Genomic DNA, 23,052 nt, shown 5'->3' with positions numbered 1-23,052 from the left:
TGCCCCTTCGGTTTAGCTTACATCTCTTCATGTGTCGCCACAGGTATTTCCTTGCAAACAAATGCTGGCAGCTTACACAGTGCATGAAGTCTTCAGCATCCATCTCTTTCTCTGGAAGTTTGCAGGGGACCAGAACGCCATGGCCTGCCCTCATTGCCTCAGCATTGTGTGCAAAGTTGCCCCTATTGCGAAGATGTGCCAATTGCATGCACCTTTCTTTCGAATTCTTGGGGAATTTCAGGGCCCAGGAAACTTCAGTCTCATTGCGGAGTACATGTTCCTTGGGCTGGGCAATTTTTAAGAGGGGCTTCACACAGTACAGGCAGTACTGCTTATTGTTATACGCCCTGGAGCAATTGTTTCTGGATAGAGTTTGGACAGACACGCATCATTTCTCCGACCCTCTGCGTTTAAAACACGGCTAGCAGAAGTTCGAGAATGGTCGTACATAGAACTTATCTCTAAGTAACTTCACTCTGCTGCGCTGGTGGGTAACGGGGCATCACCGCTGGTGTCTGAACCACTCTCCTCCGAAGTGTCAGGGGCATACTCGTCTCCACTGCTCTCTGGGCTATAGTCCAAGCTACAGGTGGGCTATGTCATGCTTTAGCATCCGCGCTTTACCTTCAGCAGCAGACGTATTCGACTGTGTCTTTACCCGCTTGGTGTACAAAGTGCCACAGGATGCAGTCACTTCCGTTTCCTGCTCCTGCTATACATTCGGACGGAATACTAGCCTATAGCGGTGGGAGGCACACACACTTTCTCCCCTCCCCATTGGACAGACGCACACTTTTGTTCCGAAAAATGTGACTCGTATACCAGATTTTTATGCAGAGCATATCAGCAAGGTCCCCTGCATTGATAAGCCTTGAGAAGGTTTGTGGGGATCTCAAATTTTGTCCTCATTATGACTTAGGTCCCCACAGTGTTGGTGTGTAAACAGATCAATGTCCGCACAAACATATGAATGCAAGTACACACACACACATGTCAAAATACCGTTCATGCGTTGAATGCCAAACGTATTATATTTCTTTGATGCAACATCTAGTGCCCATGATCATTATTGCAGTTGATCTCATAACGTGACGGATACCCTGGGCTAAAGGGATAAAGGCAGTTTCTGCGCACTGTGCCCTTTGTGACAAGTCATACCATAAACCTAAAGATAACAGGTGTTCTCTGTATAGGCACTATATTATAAATGGTAGATTCCAGTGTACAGCATATTATGTAACATATTTTATGAACAGCTGCAATTGTCCAGGTGTCTACAATCATAATGGCAGGGTATATTTTCATTAATATCTAACAACAGGAAACTATTCAAGATGTCATAACATGGTGTTTATTACCTGACTGTACATCTAAACTTGTTTGGTGTGAAATAATCCCTTAACATATACAGACACGCAACGCAACAAGTTGGTAAAAAAATTGGAGATAAATAAAGAGAGAATAATTTGTTGAAGGTTTACAGACCCTCTAGACCTCATCTGTGTACCCCCAGAAGCCCCCCTAATCCATCCATAGACTTTGATTAACACCATGAGGCGATAACTGAATACCACTAAAGTTTTCTTTTACATTAAATAAAGAAATAAAATTTTCCAAATGAATTAACTTTATATTTTGTCCTGCAAAACTTGCTGCCTGAGACATCTACCTCAGGTTGCCTCTAATAGGTACACCCCTGGAGATAAGAAGTTTACTTTATTTTGACAGTAACAATGAATCATACAAGTGTAGAGTGCAGGGCATGAGTATTGTCTGCATATCGGGTCTCTTTGCTAAGCATTTAAAGAAACAGCCCAACCGTCATGTAAAAGAAGTCTTATTTTATATTATTTACATTGCTTGAGGTTTTAAGTCTCTTATGTAATAACTAGCTAGCTAACATTCTTCTAATAATAATCCTAACAGATGTTTACAAATCCCAATATAATATCTGATCCCATATTTTATAAGCTGTATCAAAATCTCAATATAATAATAACTGCCACCAAATTGTATTACTATTTCTGGCAGGAGAAAATGGTCATTGGCATTTATTTCTGTAGTGCCTCTGTGAAAGCAGGTACTTAGGATGTCACGGAATTTCGTCAGATCTACACTCAAAAAGTGAACCATGCATCCACTTATACCACTCAACATATTTTATAGACAGGATTGGACCGACCTGCATGTCAATAGAAATAAGCATATGTCTGGCATCACTTTGGGCTCTAGTAGAGCGTACATCCCAACTGTCCTTTATGCAAGACAGTCCAGATTTGAGGTTTGTACAAGAAGTTATGAGGTGTGAGGTCTATCCCTGCTCACAGTGGTGCCTCAGGTGAGTACAGCAATTCAAGAGTGTTTTTATAGGAGGGTAATGGAGTTGGGTATGGCCTAGCAGATGCTGGGCGCCAGTCGGTGTCCAATTTGGCTGCACATATGGGTGCCTGTTCGGCATGTAGGGATTTAGGACGCCCTAAACCATGCGGAAACAGCTTATTCCACACGGTTTAGGCCTATTTCAGTAATATGTTCATTTAAGAACATCCTAACGCAGAAGATATCAAATTATCATATAAACCACAGTCCCCATAATAGTCAATGAGGACTGCAGTCTGGGCGATTTTATCAAGTTCTGAAAAGCTTAGCTTTTCGAACTTGTCTCTGTTGACTAACGCCATCTGAAGATGGCATTAGTCATTGAATCCTATTGGGAGAGTATTGGGGCAGAGAGATCTGCAGATCCCTCACTACAGCTTATCTGCTGTCCCGTCCATTAAAGATCGCAAAACCTTTGCTCATACACAACCGGTACAGACACGGAGTGAGTATGTGGAGTTCACAGTTGAGTAAAGTCATTGCCAGGACAGCCTCCTATCGGATACGGGATGATTTTTTTTAATCAATGGAGCCCAAAAGTCATCTGTCATCCTTATGATAACAGATGATAATTAACATGGTAAAAATTGATAAATAGATCCCCTGGTCTTTTAGATTGGGAAGATGTGGGCACATACAAGCCAATAGTGGCCATCTTCTTACCGTATTTGCCAACACAATGCCTAATAAAACTCCAATAAATTTGAACTAGGTCATTACCGACATCCTGGTCGTTTTAGATCCACCCACAACACTGTCTAATAACCCCATGTGATATTATAGTGTGTGCCCAGTATAAGTGTACTGATCTATTGTATTTAAATGTATCCATCTATCTATGTATCTAAGTGTCTGACTCTAAAAAACAAAGCCTCTTTCTTTCGTGGCTTGCAATCCAGTATTATGTGCTTTGAGAAATAAAGGGACTTGGCCAAGGTCACTAGAAGCTAACTCAGGAATCGATCCAGACACTCCTGCCTTAGATTCACTGTCACAGTTTGTGGAGCTGACAGCTGTGCTATTCCCTTTCCCATCTATAACGAATTGTATTCAATAGGATTGCACCTGCTAACATGCCTCATAACAGATATAAATGTCATTCTCTACCTGCAGTAAATGGATAGTATAAAAGTAAAACCAGGAAATCTCCAGATTGTGTATGCGCAATTCAGAAGTGGGGAAAGGGGCGGCATTGGGTAATATTATAATCGCTCATCTGGAACACAAGAAAGATAATTACATTGTGGCAAATGGTTGGCTAGGAATTGTTATATTATACGTGTGACCATAGGAATCAATGCTCTATATGACTTGTTATTATTTGTGCTGAATCTAGACACTGCTTGTCTGTAGTTTGTCCCACTTCCTTGTTGCTAGTTCGTTTTGAGCTGTGTACGAAAAGAGCAGACTACTCTCAGGAATATTAAGACTTTTTAGATTTTCTTATAATTATATCCTCCTAATTCAATATCACATCATTTGCAACAATTGTTACATGTTATTTGGCTAGTTTAGGTTTGGGGAAAAACACATATGTAAGCTAACTGCCTTCTCTCGTGAACTTAGACTTTACACCCACTGATGTAGATGAGGATTGCACTTGTTCGGGTAGGTAACGGGCAGGAGTGTTAAACTAGCAAGATGTGGGAAAGGGGGAAGTCCAGTAATATCAGTGGTGAAGAGGATATATTTATTAGAAATGGATGTAGTAGAGGACAAGGTGGGAATGGTTATAAGTGGGTGAGATCATTACTGAGACAGCAGTTAGGATATGTAGTGATTTGGAATTAAGTGATAAAAGTAAACAAACTGGGAGTGTAGATGGTGCCAAACGCATTTCACCACAATGGCATCCTCATTAGGTTCTGGACATGGAACCCACTGTGAAAGCCACAGATTGTGGTGTTATATACCACATATGCCACACATCATAAGTTATACCCACTGGTGTTGATTGACATTTACGAATCACACCAGTTCAAACACCAGTGCATCCGCATGTGAAACGCATTTGTTGACGTGTTTTTAAACTATTTTAACTCTCATTCAGGAGGTCAGTGGAGGTCACTCCATAGACCTGAATGCATTTAACTTTTGCTAAATGCATTGAATGCAGGCGGTAGATCCCAGAAAGTCACAATTTTCTTGTACGCGAGTAATATAACATATGGCTATAGGAACCATGGAATCTATGGGTTCAATTTACAGACCCACTTCCATGCGTATAACTATGTCAGGCACCGTCCCCACTGTCTCCTCTTACAGCGAGGCAGTACACCTGTAGTGCCAGTGGTGTATGGCCCATTTCTGGTTCCCCGACGGCCCGTGTATAGAAACCTTCAAAAGCCTATTGACGGTCAGTGAAATGTCACTGACAGTCAGAAATTAGCTATTCCGATAGCCTATTTAAGGCTGACCCTGGCACTTGTCCAGTGCCAGAGTATTGGATCACTTTGTGCCTTGTTGCTGTTGTACTTGCACCCTTGTAATCTCTTTTGATTACTCTTCGCCAACTAGACTGTTCCTGACCATTCTTCAGTTTAGCGATTCTGGTTCTGTTTGATTCCTGGTGTTGATCTCGGCCTCCTAGACATTTCCTCTGTTTAGCGATTCTGGTTCTGTTTGATTCCTGGTGTTGATCTCGGCCTCCTAGACATTTCCTCTGTTTAGCAATTCTGGTTCCATTTGATTCATGGCATTGACCTCGACTACTTTGACCATTCTTCTGTTTAGCAATTCTGGTTCCCTTTGATTCCTGCCATTGACCTCAGCTATCTAGACCATTCTTCTGTTTAGCAATTCTGGTTCCGTTTGATTTCTGGTGCTGACCTCGGCTGCCTAGACCATTCTTCTACTTCACGTTTCTGCTCTGCTTGGATCTCCTGGTACTACTTGGATTGTTCACTACGCTCTATTCGTGACTCCAGCTACCTCACTAGCCACTGGCCCTGGAGGGCTGTGAACTGCATGTCCCACGTAGCTAAGAACTCCGGGGGCATGTTAGACTTCACGCCTCTTTGCCCAGTAGTGTCAACTGCTAGCAGGTGTATGTCCACTTTTCCAGTGTTATCGTGGAAAACTAGCATTAAAAACGCTAGTATAATGTACAAATTTAACACTAGTGGGTGGGAGTCCAAAGGATTATCTGTTCTACAGGGTGAAGTAACATTGTTTCAATATAGTAAAGAGACTAACAGGAGAAGCAGGTGATTGCCAAGTTCAATACTAGAGGGAAGGGAGGCGGATGTGACCGTTATATTTTTAAACTAGCTCGATACATGTCATCGGAATCTCCAGCTCATGAGTAGTTTGAAAACAATATATTCAAGTTGTTTTAACCTGCTGTGAATTTCCCTTTTAATCCAGTATAGTTCAAAGATCTAGAATTTCTATTTCAGAATCTGCTGAGCAGAGGTAAATTATTTTTCAAACAATAAAGGTAATTTCCAAACTGGAAAATAATTCTCTGCTGCGCCCATAAATAGCAGCGTGTCTCTAATGATTTAGCACTCTTCTGCTAGAATGATTTGTTTGACATTTTGCAGATTTTGGGTCTGTGAAAGAAAAGTACATGTCAGCGGATGTAAAATTACATCTAATGCCTACTATCAGGCTTTAACCACCCCCTTAATTAATTATATGGTTCCTTTTTACTCCAAAATTACTGCTCGTAGGAGTCTCATTAATGTCTTAAAAAACTCAAGACAGAAAAGAAAATCAGATTTTACTTTCATGCACCTACACCAGGAAATGTGCCTATTTCTGAAGGTCTGATTAGTGTCTCCTTCATGGTGCAAAAAAACACTGATAGGGCGAGCTGCTTCCCCTCCGGTAATTACGCCCATGGTTTTACAGTATGTCCTTTATTAGATGTGTTTTTTGTTTACGCCACTAAATCTCTAATCTGTGTAAGTAACTATTTAGTAGCAAAAATTCTGGGGCCTGATTCATTAAGGATCTTAACTTAAGAAACTTCTTATTTAAGTCTCCTGGACAAAACCATGTTACAATGCAAGGGGTGCAAATTAGTATTCTGTTTTGCACATAAGTTAAATACTGACTGTTTTTTCATGTAGCACACAAATATCAACTTTAAATTTCAGTGTACAAATAAGCTATCAAGTATTTGTGTGCTACATGAAAAAACAGTCAGTATTTAACTTATGTGCAAAACAGAATACTAATTTTCACCCCTTGCATTGTAACATGGTTTTGTCCAGGAGACTGAAATAAGAAGTTTCTTAAGTTAAGATCCCTAATTTGGGGCACTGTCCAAAAGGATTTGTTAACTCTTTCTAACAATTGTTCATCTAACGGTTAAGTGTAGGATAATACTGTCTGCCTATCCAACTGCTGCCTCTACTGAACCTACATTTTTTCATCTGCTCCACAGATGTTTGTTTGGGGAACGGGCAGGTGGCCAAATAAGCTAAACCCTGCCAAATTCAAGTGCAATTCAAACAAAGAAATTGCACATTTACAGCAAGTATCATGTCTCTCAGCCAATTTATACTTTAAATATGCTTTTGCTAACATATCACTTACTGCATATGCCACGGCATCTTATGCTATTTAATCACAGCAGGTTATGCACCAGAAAATTGTGATTTCAATTTATATATATAAACCCTAATTATATTCCTGTAGGAAATGCATGGCATGCTTTTAAACTGATGACTTCACAAAAAGAGCAAACTGCTTGCATTTTATATGCTTTTAAATGTAGGTTAGTGTCATGATTAGAGTCAGTGTTGCAAAAATGAAGCATTAAGTTAATTTGTGTTTTCAGCTTTGTTGATTTGCAATCACTGTGTGTACAAGTCCAACTCTGTCCAGGACTGAGTCAAGGGTTAAAGCTGGTGGTGGTCCACCTATTTTTTTTTAGCTGAGAGCAGAAGTGTCTGTGTTACAATGTTCTGGGCTCCAAAAAGATGGTTCCCCATAGAATATAATCTTTATATGAAAAGTATGAAAATCAGGAACACTGCACAGTGTTGAGGACCTCTGGTTTAAGCTACCTACTATTGGTTTGTACATGCCATCCTAAAAAATCCTTTACCCTTTTCTGTATATTTCACCTGGGCCTCTATATTATCTAGGAACTAGGTTTTCAGCTTGTGATACATGTATCCTAAGTATTCCTCCCTGTTTGATTGCCAAGGGAAGCAGCTGATGATGATCGCTGTTGGATATTTACCCCGGTTGAATCTATGTGCTTTATTTTAGTTTGCATGTATCTTACGATATGTCAAAAAATCAAAGTAAAAACATAAGTGTGCAGATGTATGTTCTAGGCGAATCATTAAGTACAACTGCAGATGATGTGCTAAGTCTTTACATTTGTCTTTGAGAAAAGTATAACTCTTTTTCTCAAAGTGTCCATGCTATATATTCAGGTTTATGACATAGTACCATGCTCTGTGCTGTGCAAGGCACATTTAGTATGTTCCTTGGTCATTTGGTCATTTTTACGTATTGTTTATGTCTGGGGTATGGCCAGAACTGCTTCCAGTCTTGTCTTTAAGACTTAAATCTGATACAGGATATATATTGTTATTGTCGTGTGTTTTAACTTGTTTTTTTTGTGATTTTTGACCTTATTGGTAATCATTTATTTTTCTTTCCAGGAACCCTCCCCCTACCCTGCTTCATCCAGGAAAATGGTGCAGAGGATTCAGCCACTTTATTGCACAGTAAGCATGTTTTTTTTACAAAGTTGTGGCATAAAGATGAATACATTTTATTTGTCCTTTGATTGCCCATTTATAATGCAGCTCTTGTAAAACAACCTAAACTTCCGACCAGCCGATGTCTGCTGTGTGTGGTTATTATCTGGCAAAGCTGCATGCGGCCTCAATTATTAGTTAAACCTGATCCCGGAAGATTATCTGGGGTCCAGCGCTTCTGAGAGTTTTCCGGTGGGTTTGAAAAGTGGAGATGCTGCCTATAGCAACCAATCAAATTCTAGCTTTCATTTTGTAGAATGTACTAAATAAATGATAGCTAGAACCTGATTGGTTTTTCAAACATGCCAGAAATCTCTCAGCTTGATACGGTTATCATTGTGATTACTATTGTTTCTCTTGAAGCCTATAAAAAAAAACCTGCAACGTACTATATAGCGTAACTGTGCACGGATGAGTAAAACTGTTACAGCACAGGAGAAAGTCTGCTGGTCATTATCATCATCATTATCATCATCATTATTATTATTATTATCATTATTGGCATCCTTTATTACCTACATATTACACAGCACTGTACACTGAGGGGGTCATGATATAAACAAATAACATACATTGATGTGAAACAGAGGCTAAATATGACCCTGCCCAAATGATCCTGCATTCTGAGAGATGTGGAGAACACTTGATACATAAAGGTAGGAAATAACAACTGTAGCTGTAGGTGGGGAAGGTGTGAATGGCTATTGTAAGCCAGAGTTGGTGTAGGAGCAGTGCTTGTGATATGCTTCTCTCCAGATGTAAGTCTGCAATGTCCATTTATAGATTTTGCAGGTTGAAGAGAGTCTGATAGGTAGAGTTCTACAGAAGGGGAGCTGCACTTGAGAAGAATGCAGCCCTGCATTGGGTGAGGTTATCAGAGGTGAAAGCAACAGAGTCACTGGTAGAGCACGGAGGACAAGTATTTATGACTGAGCCTGGAAATATAGGTGGGGCATCTTGTAGACAAGACTCAGCACTTTGAACAGTATTTTGAAGTTTATGGGAAGCCAATGAAGGGATTAATTGAGGGGCAGTAGATGGAAAGTTTAGAGCAGCAGCATTTATGATTGCAGTGGAGATAGTCTTGTCATTTGCTGGCCAGCCCGACAGAGGTAGTCAAGGCATGGGAAGATGAGCCGTTAGGGATACGTCAGAAGCAGGTTTCATAAAAATGGGAATGACAACTGACGGCAGAAACTCTTGGGGGAGAGAGAAAGGTTCAATAATGTGATCAAGACAGCGACTACTGTTGTGGAATTAGAGTGCAGTAGGTCAGAAGGGATTTGAACAACTGAACAGTTTTTGAGATGAGAAGATGGAAGGAGTGAGGCAACTTAATCTTCAGTTACTGAGCTGAAATAACCAAGAATGAAGTTACATTTTTGGATGCTGAAGATGAGACTTTTTTTTTTTCTTACATACAAAGGAAACGACAATAAAGTAGGTTAGATTTATGATTGAGAAGGATGGGATGAGGTAAGCAGTCTTATGGGCATTAGTATGGAGAGGTGGATGGTGGTGCTGGGAACAGATATGGATAGGGCCAGGTTTGGGGGATCTGTCTACTGAAGGCAGCAAAAGGAGAAAGAGACATAGATAGAGTAGGGGTGTGTGCTACCTTTGTAGCACTGAGGAGTAAAACATTGAAATAAAAGAGAAGGGGCTTCCAGATACATTTTTATATAAAATGTAAATTGTGGCAGTAAAGGAGGATGAGGCAGCAGTTAAACACTATGTGCAGTTGAGACAGTTTTACATCAGAGTTAATTATGCTGTAGAGTAAGTTTTGCAATGCAATTTTAAATCCAAAGGTTTAAGTCCGGCTTTGAAGTTCAGATTTACTTCCATGTTGTTGGTGTCCTTTGCTGTTTCCATGTTTGCTCATATTAAACTTATATATAGTTCATAATAATCACTTTACTTGCTCATTTCATGAAAGTGAGACCCGAATCCTGTGGAGCAACTCAGCCTGTGAATACAAGAGTTACCTCTGGAAAAAGATGCCTCCCTGCCCCATTGTCCAGCTCTCTACCCACACACACACTGTGTGCTGAACCAATTTCCAGCCTACTAATTCATCTAGTGGTATGTGGGGGTGTGCTTTCATCACATATTAATAGAAACTATTGCGGTGCGAGGAAAATAATTAACAATGCTGTGGAGCGCCATTTATGACAATGGCCTATTCATTTCGATTGGGTTTCTACATATACAACCCATTGAAATGAATGTGCCATTGATATAATTGGGACAAAAACAGCACAATGCTAGTCCAATCAATCTTGTTAACTTTTAGTGGGTATGTGCAACATACACTCCCATAGAGTTGTCTAGGCACCACTGATACACTCTCCCATCCTATAATCCATTATCCTAATATTCTACAGCAGAACAAATCTTTGTTGCCCTTTTTATGTGACCATCTCTTTTCTACTGAGCGATTTGCCAATGTAGACTTTATAGAACACTGTGTTTACAAGTATGTTTTAGTACCATTTTTGCTAATTGATGTTGTAATCTCATTTTACTTTATTAAAATGTTGGGTAAGGATTTGGAAAACTGAACTTTACATATAGAATATTATCTCCTAGAAATTAAGAATATTCACTTTCAGATACTTCAGTGTTCTGCACAGTGTAGGTCCTTCACCTAGGACTCCATACCTCTGCATCAAGAGATTCCTGAAGAAATCAAGCACCCACAAATTATGACCTGATAAACAGAAGTGGGTGCAGTGCCCCAGGCTTGGAGGGGGGTTTCCAGGCACTAGGACCCCCCCCCCCCCTTTTGCCTTGCCTATGAGCATAATAATAGCTTGTGAAATGTTTGATATAGCCTAGACCATGCATCCCCCAAACAGAAACTTACTTTGACTTTCTTGGGTGAACACAGCTATTTTTTTTTCATTGTGATCTTAAACTCTTTTTATATGCAGTCATTTTGTTTGATTTTAGAAATGCTGAGAAATAACGTACTAAACAAAAACCCAGCTAACAGAAGCACTTATTTTAGCTTTTTATGCATACTTTGTTTATTATTTTGGCTTCCAGACAAATCTAGCTGTATGTTATCTCCAGCGGTGCTGTAATGACTTTAGAAATGACCATTTTATCATCATAGAACAGGTTTTACCTCCAGCCTGGAAGTCACAGATAGAGCAAATGTTTTAATCTACCTGCCACCATTTGCCACTATAACATCTGAGACAGTGCTGATACAGTATTGTACTTCAGTAGAGCTGATGTAGAAGCACATCTACCAAGCAGGCGCAGTCTGCAATACAACTGTCCTCTTGCCTCCCGCAGTACTTACTCTGCCTGTATTTTCCCATCTGTGTATGGAGAATGATGAATGGATCTTTCACAGTTAGGAGATAAGATAGAAGAAATGTTTTATTATTTTTCTTGGAATAAGGACACTGGTGAAATAAGACCAAACAGATTCACAACACAACAATTTAGGTTAAAACACATTGAAGCCCACGCAAAAAAAGCATTTCTCATGGAGGTAGGTAGAGCCCCCATAGCAATGGATATCCATAAAATGACACTAGTGGATCATTCAGTGTATCATATTCACTCACTTAGATCGCTCACATCAGGCTGTGCAAAATCGGGGCACAATCACCCCACTCAGATGCACCCAAACCCCCTCCTGATCCACCCAGAAACGCCCACTCTTGGGTGAAACTCCGCCCACTTCCATGTAAGACCTGACATTTTTGAAGTCTGGTCTGTCCAGCCAAAATCTGGCCAGTTAGGAGGTATAGGGTAGGTGATTGCTGTTTAATAAAATCTGAATTTCTATATCGAATACAATTTAGTTTGTTATTTAAACAAATGTAGTAGCATGCCTAATGTTCACAGAGATATGTTTGCAGGCAATAGGTAGACTTTGAATGGCAAAATACAGCATGTCTTCCCTCTTATATGAGTAATTGGTGTGTGTCATACCCTCATACATAACAGAAACACAATGTGGGATTTTAAATAATGCATAGGGGCAACATCCCTGTAGATATCTGCAGGACAGGGTCAATGGAGCCATTCTAGTCGTGCTGGTTTTATCTCCAATGTGCCAATAACGTCCCCACAGTGGGGGCAGCCATTTTACAGGTTGAACCGTTCATGACCAATATTTCTGAGTCATATCTAGCATTCATGTTTTACTTGTATCAAGTAAAGTGATGTGGAACAGACACATGACTGCAGCCTACAGAATGTCTACCTCCATACTACTGTGATCTTTAAATAAATTAGTTTATTTTACATATAGGCATGTCTGCTATAACAATATCCGTGCGTCCTTGTTTTCACGGCATATTTCACCCATGGACAGTCTGCCTGGACACAACAAAGATTTCTATCCCGAAAACACATGTAATGTAAGTTCAGCTCTATGGATTCACACATTATTTTTACAGCAACCTATGGGCCTCATTTAGAGTTTGATGCATTTTGCGCTCCAAACATATGTATAAAGATTCTGTCACATAAAAAAAAGCATACTTACGTGTGCATGTTAAGTCACACATATCTCTAGATATGTCCAACTCAAAACCAGCAGTACTCCTGTGTCAGGCGATCATCAGGGGTACATATGAGTATGCTTACGCCTAATGATAGTGTAGAGTGTTAGTAGTCACTGTGAAAGTTGCATTAATGTAATGAGCATAATATACACAAGAGAGAACACTGACAGTGTTATTAATAAATGCAAAGTTGCATTTTCCATGTAAAAGGTAATGAAATATAAACACCGCACATCCGTTGATCGCCACATTAAATATCCAAAGGGAATCTCTTTTCCTGTAGTAGATTAAATGGAAATGCCAAATAAATAATCTGAATATACAGGGCACGGCTTGAAGATATGTTTGGTGATGAATACAGGTGTAGGTCTGCTCTGTTCTACTAGACAAGACACTGCAACATGCGATCAATACCTACGTGGAATATCAAGTCTCAAAAAATCACACAGAATAAAATAAAAACTATTCAATTAATGTCACCTGTTGATAAAAATACTCATTAATGACAAAACATATTTTTTTTTTAAAATATTTGTTTGTTTGCTCAGTCCCCCCCCCCCATGAAATACATTTAGGGAAAGTTAAGTAAAAAAAATCGAGTAAGTAGTCTTCTGGACAAAACCATGTTACAATGCAAGGGGTGCAAAATAGTTTTCTAATTTGCACTTAAGTTAAATACTGTCTGTTTTTTCATGTAGCACACAAATACTTGATAGCTTATTTGTACACTAAAATTTAAAGTTGATATTTGTGTTGCTACTATTTTTTACTTCCTTGACTTAAATATGTCTTGGCCTTAAACTATGCACTTTTCAAAAGAAATGCACTTTTATGCAATCATTTGATTAGTCATGTAAGTTGTAGTATAAGAGACAAATGAATACACCATTGGTTTTTTTTCCGAATTCACTCCCTTTTTGATCAGACACACTCGCCTCTATTCATTTCTGATGTCAGCACAATGGTGTATGGATGTATAGCTAGTTGGGGCCATGACAGTGGTCCACAACCTTTTCTCACCATCGGTACACCTAAGCCCTTCCCACAATTCCGCAGTACACCTAAGCCCTTCCCAGAATTCCGCAGTACACCTAAGCCCTTCCCAGAATTACGCAGTACACCTAAGCCCTTCCCAGAATTACGCAGTACACCAAAAGCAAAAATATGCAAAAAAATGTATATTGCTTTTAACAGAAAAGAACACTCCCATAAGAAAAAATAGTTATCAATGAAATAGTCTCTGCAGCAACGTGACAGAAAGCAGATGTGATCACCGGCCAAATATTCTCTTAGCGCGTAATTATTGTCCGCACCTCAGTTATCATGTCTCTCGCACGCAAGTCAGCGACAGCAGCGGAGAGATAAGGAACACGCTTGCGGGAAAGTGACACGGGTTGGGTACAAATTATCTATGGTGACAATTTCGACAGGGGCAATTCCTACAAGACAGAAGGCGAAATAATAAAATTCCGAATGTAAAATAAAGAGACTTACCTTTAACCTGATGCTGGAGATCACCGATGGAAGCACAATACTGAAATCAAGCCATTCCAATTGAAGGACTGTTCGGCATTGCAGAGTGACATCATTGCGACGGCTGTCAATCAAAATTTAAAGCGGCAATGTGGGGTTAAGTGTTTAAGCAGTTAACCTTAGGGCTCCCCACATTGGCGCTTTAAAGTTATATTGCCAGCCATCGCGATGACTTCACCCCGCAATGCCGAACAGTTCTTCAATCGGAATGGCTTGATTTCAGCATTGTGCTTCCATCGATGATCTCCAGCGTTGGGTTAAAGGTAAGTCTCTTTATTTTACATTCGGAATTTAATTATTTCAGGGGGTTTTTGTAGGAATTGCCCCTGTCGGAATTGTGGTAATCGTTTATACGATTACCACCGCATCACACGTACGTAATACATAATAATAATAATAATAATAATAATAATAAAAAACTCTTTGCACTAAAATATTTTACAAAGAAAACACATGGAAGAAATGGTGAAATTATTTCCTTAAGGCAAGGTCTTCCAGTTAACCATAGTATGACACATGTCCCGCTATAAAATGTGTGCTTTTTCTCCAGTTGGAGGCATTGCACCGCGGCACATTTAGCAACATCTCGCGACACAGCGTTGTGCTCCGGCACACCGCTTGCGGAACACTGGGCCATGGAACTCTGTGATAATGGCAGCTATAGGATGAGTGAAGCAAAAATGATCTAGAGTGGGCAAAAATGTAATCCCTGGCATGGTTCTAGTATGTTTTTTTTTTATAATATATGTGGTAACCTAAAATATCCTTCAGGTACCCCCATTTGTTGTGCAAATATTCATATGTGCAACCTATTTCTCATCACCGAGCCCTTGGCTACAATAGCAGTTTTTTTTCATTTATGAAAATCTACAAACAATGAACCTATTTATCTCTTCCTGCTAAATTGTTCACTGTGTATTTCTTGACCTCAGATTATGCAATCTGCATTTTTTGTAATTTAATCATCTATGCAAGTAATTTTGAAACGTGTTTTCTTTGCAATAGATCATGAGGTAATGAAGCGTAGAGCAAGAGAAATGTATTAAGTATAAACAATGTAAAAAGGCCTGTAATTTGAGTTGGCTCTGCAGATATTGTTAACACGTGAGTACAGATTTTTGTGATAATTTTCGAGGTACGGGCCATTGTTTATGCCTGTGAAATGATGGGCTGAATCAACATTAATAACCAGAATTCCATTTATTTAAATTAATACATCAGGGCACATAGTGGCGAGCCTTTGGCCATTACAGATAATTGACTCATTTATTTGCATTAGTTATGCATTTGTCAATACAGAGCTTCTTCCAGTTTTGCTATGATAAATTAAAATGCAGTTCTTCTAAGAATTCCATATATCGCATTTCTGTGTGTGATCAAAATGGGGCTGGTACTTTTCTAATTTTCTTGATGAGCAGTTCGCTTGTAGTAATTTATTTACCAGAAGAGAATGGGAATGCTAGTAATATATACGTACCATGCTTATTTTGTTTAAACAAAGTTTAGGTGTTTTGTTTTGTTGATATTTTATTGGAGTTTTTTCTGTATAGATCAACCTAATTTCTTGACCTTTGTCTTAGAATGTCAAACTCCTGTACAGATTACACATAGCATTTCCATGTATCATTGTCTGATCCGTATAAAGAGCATACATCAAAACTAGAGCAAACACAATCTGTCTGACTCCTAAGACATTTGTTTTACCTGAGCGCTGAAAAACATTATCTGTATTCAGTATGCTCGACATCACACGAAGTCCAATGAGTTTGGTTGGCCATTGACCTTATACATAAACACAATTTGTGGTCACCAACCAATGCAATTGGATTTTTATTGATCTCGGTGAATGTTGACTGTTGGTAGAAGTCCACAAGCCAACTTGGCAGACAATTATCGTGCACACGTGGTCAGCTTTATCAGTAGTTGTGTATCTACATGTGTACAGTTGTACCTACTATTACACTGTTTCTATATCTATCTGTTCTTATGGATGTTCGAAGATGCGGAAGGGGATAGGAAGTGAACCACTATGCACATCAACTGGGACAACAAAAATATTATCAGTAATTACTACCTAGTATCACATTAAGTCCCTCACCCTTCTTAATCTTTAATTTATAACGGAATGCATTGGTGTAGTTGCATCTTATTCTATGGATTCCACTTTACTTATACCGTGAATCGCATGGTGACATCTTTTTTGTGGCCACTTTTTTTAGAATTATGTGAGTAAAGCCATGTGTTGTCCCACAATGTCCAGCACACCTTCAAATATACCCCATCTCCATACCTCCTAGCTCACTTAACAATCCATAAAATAAAATTGTGTATTGGCGAGTCTGGTATATAATGACACATCTTATACCTAACCTGTAGCAGCAAAACTGGGTGTGACACATTCAGGTCAGTCCATCATAATTAGACATTCGAAAATGACTGTTATCTCAGTGCCCAAATCCATGTGTGATCCCATATATCTATATGCGCAGCCCATGAATGCTGTTTTGTGTTGTCACAATGGAATTTACCAGGACGTTGTACTGTGAGTTGGCTTCTTAAATGACATCCACTGATTGTGGTGATTAGAGGCAATACTGTATGTAGAAAGCACAAATGCAAGGTTTGAGGGTTGTAAGGTTGCAAACTATAATCTCCCACTCTGGGTTTGTATTGATTGTTGACCTTGTGAAGATGCAGAACAGAATTTACCTTTGAGTTCCCAACTTACCACTGATCCACTGCCAGTAAAATCCCAGTTAATATCTGACATGCTATTGAGAGAATAACACTATAATCATACTTTCCCACTCTCACAGAATGTACAGGAGACTCTACGGAACTCGCAAGAGTGCAGACCACCTTCCCACTTCCTAGCAATTTGTCACAAATTGCATAATTTTGATCCCCCCATAGCGTAATAATGCAATTGCAGCATTTTGCCATGGGGGCAGGGTCAAAATGATGTCAATCTTTGCGCCACACTTGCCACTGGCCTCCTCTCTGGGACCTCCCAGATCTACTGAATGGGAGAATCTAAAAGTTGGCAATTATGACTATAACACTATACTCAGAAGTACCATCCCAATGATTTTGGGACTGTATAGTGTTACAATTCCTAAACCTTCTCTACTTATCTAACACCTTAATGAATCTAAATAATGCAGGATAAATACCCCATTTTTTCCTAAGCATTTATGATTGTGACCATTTCCCGCAACCACAATGTATTATTGAGGCCCTACACCAGTTATATCGCTTTCATACTGCCGCCCCGGCAATATCACGGGTATATGAACCCGGGATATTGTCAGGGGACAAAGGCTTCCATGGAGAGAAATTCCTGGGTAGACCCTGTTCATACTGAACACGGGTCTCCATGGCAACATCACAAGAGGAGCTCTGATTGGCTCCTCTTGTGATGTGTTTGTTTGTTTTTTTCAACTTTATAATTGTGTTTGGTGAGACCCAGGTTGAAAAACCTAGGTCTCACCATAGTGCAGATGACCCGGGTCAGACCCGGGAATTACCCCACTAAAAGTCCCGGGTCTAAATCCCGGGTTTTCAGGCCCGGGATTTTTCACTAACACCATTCATACTGTGCCTAAACACGATTCGTCTGGGCTTGCCCCGGTAAAAATCTGGGTTTTTCATGCAGTATGAATGGAGTATTATTCTCCCGGATATTCATTGTCATCCTATGCAGTGTGGAGTCCAGGCTTTCTAAATTAAAAGGAACACTGACCTCAACATTTTTCTTCTTTATTTTCTTTTACTTTTTAGAAGGATTGATAAATCTACCCCCAAGTGTCTTAATAGGGTGTCGGGCCCACACAATCATCAGTGGTTTTTTTAATTAGAAATTCCAACAGATCATCTGTTTTGTTCATGGTGGTAGAAAACAAGGTCTCACCAGTATTTTATAATCTCTTTTATCCACAGCTGCCTCTAAATGTATAAACGTCTACAGTACTTTCAGTATACTTTGTATCCCTCATTTACTTATTGCTTTATTTTGATAGCTACCTGTAGGCTTATAAAATATAGTATAATTATACTTCAGAATAGATTCTCTATAAGTTATTCACTTGAGGAGAATAAAGCCAGATTCAGATTTATTCTCTCATGCAAAACAAAGACATCGAAATGCAGGAGGCAGTAAATTATAGTAAGTTTGTTACCTCTCCAATGTAACTCCTGACAAATTAGACCACATATGAAAAACTCTTCAAAGCCTATTTATTTTCAAAAGAACACAATCAAGTTCTTTTTTTTCTAATTTCATTAGAAACGTTCAGAAGATTAGTGAATGGTATAGTTCAGAACGAGATCAATACAGAAACAAATGCTTTCTGCACTATAGAATACCTAGAACACAGATGATAATTGACCACGGTGTCATATGTTAAATCAATCATCTTATTATCTCTGAGTGCAAGAGGCAAAGCTGAAATGTATGATATTTATCATTGTGTGCTAGGCTTAAATATCAATAATCATGTCTGACCACTTCAGACGCGTGCAGAATTCTCTAAGGAGGCTGAAAATGTTACCTTATATTTTATTTGAGCATATGGGTATGTCAAGTAAAGGATAACTCCACACAAAATGACAACATTAGTTTGGGGTGAATATTTCAGCCTCCCCCCCCCATCTAACACAGCTGCTTGTTTGAATCCAGAAACTAGTAGCATGAGAGAGGATCACAACATGAGACCATTGAAGATTTCAATCCTAGTGAATACCTCCCAACGTTAAATTGTCACATGGGAGTAGAATTATTCTTTAATTTATAGTTAGAATTACTAACACACTTAGATTACGTATAGCATAGAATTTTAAACAAGTTGTATATATTGTTTTTACACCCCCCCTTCCTTTTCCCAATACACCTGCCCTGGACTCGTGGGGTCCTTCCCATGGAATCTTGACTGGTACCAATAACTAGCCTTGCACATTCTACAGGTACTGAGGGGTAGTTTTGGTAACGTTTCTAAAAAAGACAAGTGGAGGTGTTGCCCATAGCAACCAATCAGATTCTAGCTATCATTTATTTAGCACATTCTGGAAAATGATAACTAGAATGCGATTGGTTGCTATGGGCAACGCCTACACTTTTCCTTTTTGAAGCGTTGGTAAATCAACCCCTGAGGCTGCAGAGTGTAGTGTTTTTTAAACTGTATTTTAATAATAGTAGAAGCACAAAAAAAGGAAGCTTTCTCTTTCTGCAAGATGTACCTCCCCTTTAAGTTGTTTAGTGACCCCTGGTAAATCAATAGCTTTCCATAAATTAAAAGTTTTCCATAAATCCTTAATTTGAGTTAAACTCTGTAGTTTATGGCTAAAATGTCTACAAAGTTGCATTAAGCTGCATTGTGACCAGCTGTATATAATCACACATGTGACATCATAGGACCTGATTCATCAAGGCACGCATACTGACCGCAAGGGGCCTGATTCATTAAGGAAAGTAAAGCAAAAAAAGGAGTAACTTTGCACCTTGGTAAAACCATGTTGCATTGGAGGGGAGATAAATTTAAACTGTGAGCACAGATTTATAGTTGGGGTAGGGCATGTTCTAGATCAACTTTAAATTTCACTGTAAGAATAAAGCTATCAAGTATTTGTGTGCTAGATGATAAAGCAGCCAGTATTTATCTTATGTGCAAATTAATAAACTAATTTGCACCCCTTGCATTGTAACTTGGTTTTGTCCACGAGAAAACGTACTAATATTTTTGCCTTACATTCCTTAATGAATCAGGTCCAACGTGCGATTGTTTCAAAATGCACAGAATTCAGGCATATGTACGCCCGAATTGAACAAGGAGCAAATCTGAAGATACGTGCACTGATGAATTTGGGTGTGGGTCTGTTTAGGTCTACTACACAAGACACTGCAGGATGCTTACTGGTTTTTGCACTACTCACCAAAGAGGCGCGGAGTCTAACGTGTTTCTGGTCTTCACCAGGGACCCCCGCAAGGAAGTGTGGTCTTTAGCTGCGGGAACACGCAGGTCTCGGTCCTCAGAGGGAGTAACCAGTGAAGCAGTAGATGAAAGCGGTGTCATACAGGCCGGGTCCAAACCGTGAATTCAGGAGATGTCAGAGGGGAAGTCCAAAGCCGTAGTCAGGGTAGCCGGGTCGGGGTCAGAAGCACAGGAGGAAGAATCAATTAATCAAGCCGAAGTCAAGTTCACAGGGAGCACAGAACAGGAGTAGTTAATAACAAGCCGGGTAATACACAGGAAGCGCTGGAAACGGTACACAGGAACGCTGGAGCTAGGATGAGACCTAATACTCTGGCACTCTCCATGTGCCAGAGTGAGGCTTTTATACAGCTGTAGTCCAATCATTGGCGGTGGTGACGCTAAACACCACCGCCGGAATTACTGGGAAGCGTTCCGTTGCCTAGCAACGGAACGCGCGACCGCCGACCCGGAAGTACGCCCGGTTGCCTGGCAGACATAGCACAGGGACGGCGTCTGACACAGGATACGTCCAATACCTATGTGAAATATAAACTCACATGAGAACGCACATGAAAAAAAAAATATCATTTAATGTCCCCTGTTAATAATATAGGCATTAGTGCTAAAACAGTTAAAAGAAAAGAAGTGGGGGTTTTTATATATATTTTTCAATGAAATATTATTTATTAGGATGTTCCTAGTATCTACTGAACATAAAATACATTTTTTCACTTGCTCCTGATTGCAGATTACTGTATAGAATGCATACGCGGCTGTCATCACTAGTTATAGACATTTAGACTAGCCCTGTAGCTGGAGCAAGTGATACGGCAGAAAAACAAGTAGCTGAGAGATGCTAGGAGCTTGAATCCAATGTGGCCACATGCGCTCCAGTTTGGCGTCCCCTTACTGTACATTGCACGTTGCTGCGTTTAGTTGCGTATGATATCTGGTGATGATATCTGGGCTTGAGCAAATTAAATTTGCGGATTATGCGCATAAAATCGTAAAAGCCGATAGGGTAGACTCTACCCGGTAGAGGATTGTGTCAATCTATTTTGCACCACAGTAATGTATCTTTTCTAGAGATAACAACCTACTTTATTATGGCCCTAGACTGGTACAATATCTGCAACTCAATAATTAATAAAGATATCTTAGAAAGTGTTAAGTAACATGAAAGACAATAACTACAAAGTAAGCTCTGTACTAATATTCTGTCAGTACCGTCGCCCTTTAATGGATAACCCCATTTCCCCTGTATTTTTAATCACAGTCCTTCCTTTCTAGAACCGAATTTATTGTTACCGTTTTTTTAGAAATTCTATTAAGAAGACTGAAACCACACTCCTGCAGGAGTTTTTAAAAAGATGGATTTCAGCAATGTAGCTCTTATTAAGAGGAGAGGAGTCTGGGTAGATAGATTTACAACTGGTGCAAATAAAATAATACAAGCTGGTTAAAATTAACCATGAATGCACTTTTGTATCTCAGTCTGCCTTTATGAGATCAGCATATGGCTTATTATCTGCTTGTAAAAAAATGTGTCTGTGCTAAATATATGTTCTCTGGCTTGTAAAGAAACGGTGGTCAGTTGGATTCAGCTTGATTTACTAGTTATCAAACAGCTATTTTCATGGAAACAGATAGAAGCGGCCCCTCACAATGTTATCATCTGAGAACATGCAGCATCTAAATTTGTGTAGTCAGTCCGTGTATGCTTGTGTGTTTGTACCTGCCTTTGTTGCCTGCTGATGAATATTCCCTTTCAGCTATTGTGGATTGTGGCAGAATGGCTGGGAGATCGCAGCAAATGGTGAAAACCTGTGTGTACCGTAGTGACAGAACCAACTCCATCCTGGGGATTAGTTAATGGGAGCATTTGATAACTATTTCATTGTGTAAATTCTTAGTTATTAATTATGTGGTATAATAGGGTATGTTCCCTTTAAGAAGAGCAATCTGTTAATGAAAGTGTTAAAAACTTAATGTAATCAGAACCTCTCCTTGTAGGGCTGTGTTGAGAATCTGCTGTTCACCGCCACCCTTTACAATACATTTTTTTCCTAACAAGTTTGGTTTTTAACACTTATCATTTTCAGTTCGAAGAACAGTAGAAAGTCAACTTATCAAAATTATCACCTTGAAAAACTTTTCATTGATGCCTTCCATTTATTAGAGAGATTTACTGTCAATATGCAAATGATAGTGTTAACATTTTTGCAATCCATTAGATTGTGAATTTAGCCCTTCAGGATGGAGTTATCATTATATTGATCTTTTAACTCTTTGCTAAGTGGTTAGCACTTCTGCCTCACAGCACTGGGGTCATGAGTTCAAATCCTGACCAAGGCCTTATCTCTGTGGAGTTTGTATGTTCTCCCCGTGTTTGCGTGGGTTTCCTCCGTGTGCTCTGGTTTCCTCCCACACTCCAAAAACATACTAGTAGGTTAATTGGCTGCTATCAAAATTGACCCTAGTCTCTCTCTCTCTCTGTCTGTCTGTCTGTGTGTATGTTAGGGAATTTAGACTGTAAGCTCCAATGGGGCAGGGACTGATGTGAATGAGTTCTCTGTACAGGGCTGCGGAATCAGTGGCGCTATATAAATAAATGGTGATGATGATGATGGTGCTTTCTTGATTGCTCAGCATAGAGGGAACACTGGACAAAACTGGACAGTGCCAACCAAACTTGAAGCCACTTGGTGATTGGCTGAGCAATGGTTGACAGGTAAAGGCCTTGTCTGAGAGACAAGTGCACACCTGAGGAGGGGAAGCATTTTGGTTAGTCCATTTTTTCCTTTCTAAATGTAAGTGAATATATTCATGCATACATGTTTATCCACCAGAGTTTCATGGTTTTGGACAGTACCCCCTAAATTTTGCACTTATAATTTGCCAATTATCCTCTTA

General features: G+C 39.6%; 1 protein-coding gene across 1 annotated transcript in view; it reads left to right on the top strand.

Annotated features, from left to right (window-relative positions):
* MYO3B (myosin IIIB) overlaps positions 1-23,052 on the top strand; it is a 321,272-nt gene that overhangs the window by 117,189 nt on the left and 181,031 nt on the right. Inside the window, exon 8 of the mRNA XM_075180671.1 lies at positions 8,007-8,072. Within this exon, the coding sequence (XP_075036772.1) occupies positions 8,007-8,072 (66 nt within the window). The remainder of the gene's footprint in view (positions 1-8,006; positions 8,073-23,052) is intronic.

The sequence above is a fragment of the Mixophyes fleayi genome, chromosome 7 (genome assembly GCF_038048845.1).
Source record: "Mixophyes fleayi isolate aMixFle1 chromosome 7, aMixFle1.hap1, whole genome shotgun sequence".
Lineage (NCBI taxonomy): Eukaryota > Metazoa > Chordata > Amphibia > Anura > Limnodynastidae > Mixophyes > Mixophyes fleayi.
This window is presented reverse-complemented; position numbering and strand designations above follow the sequence as displayed.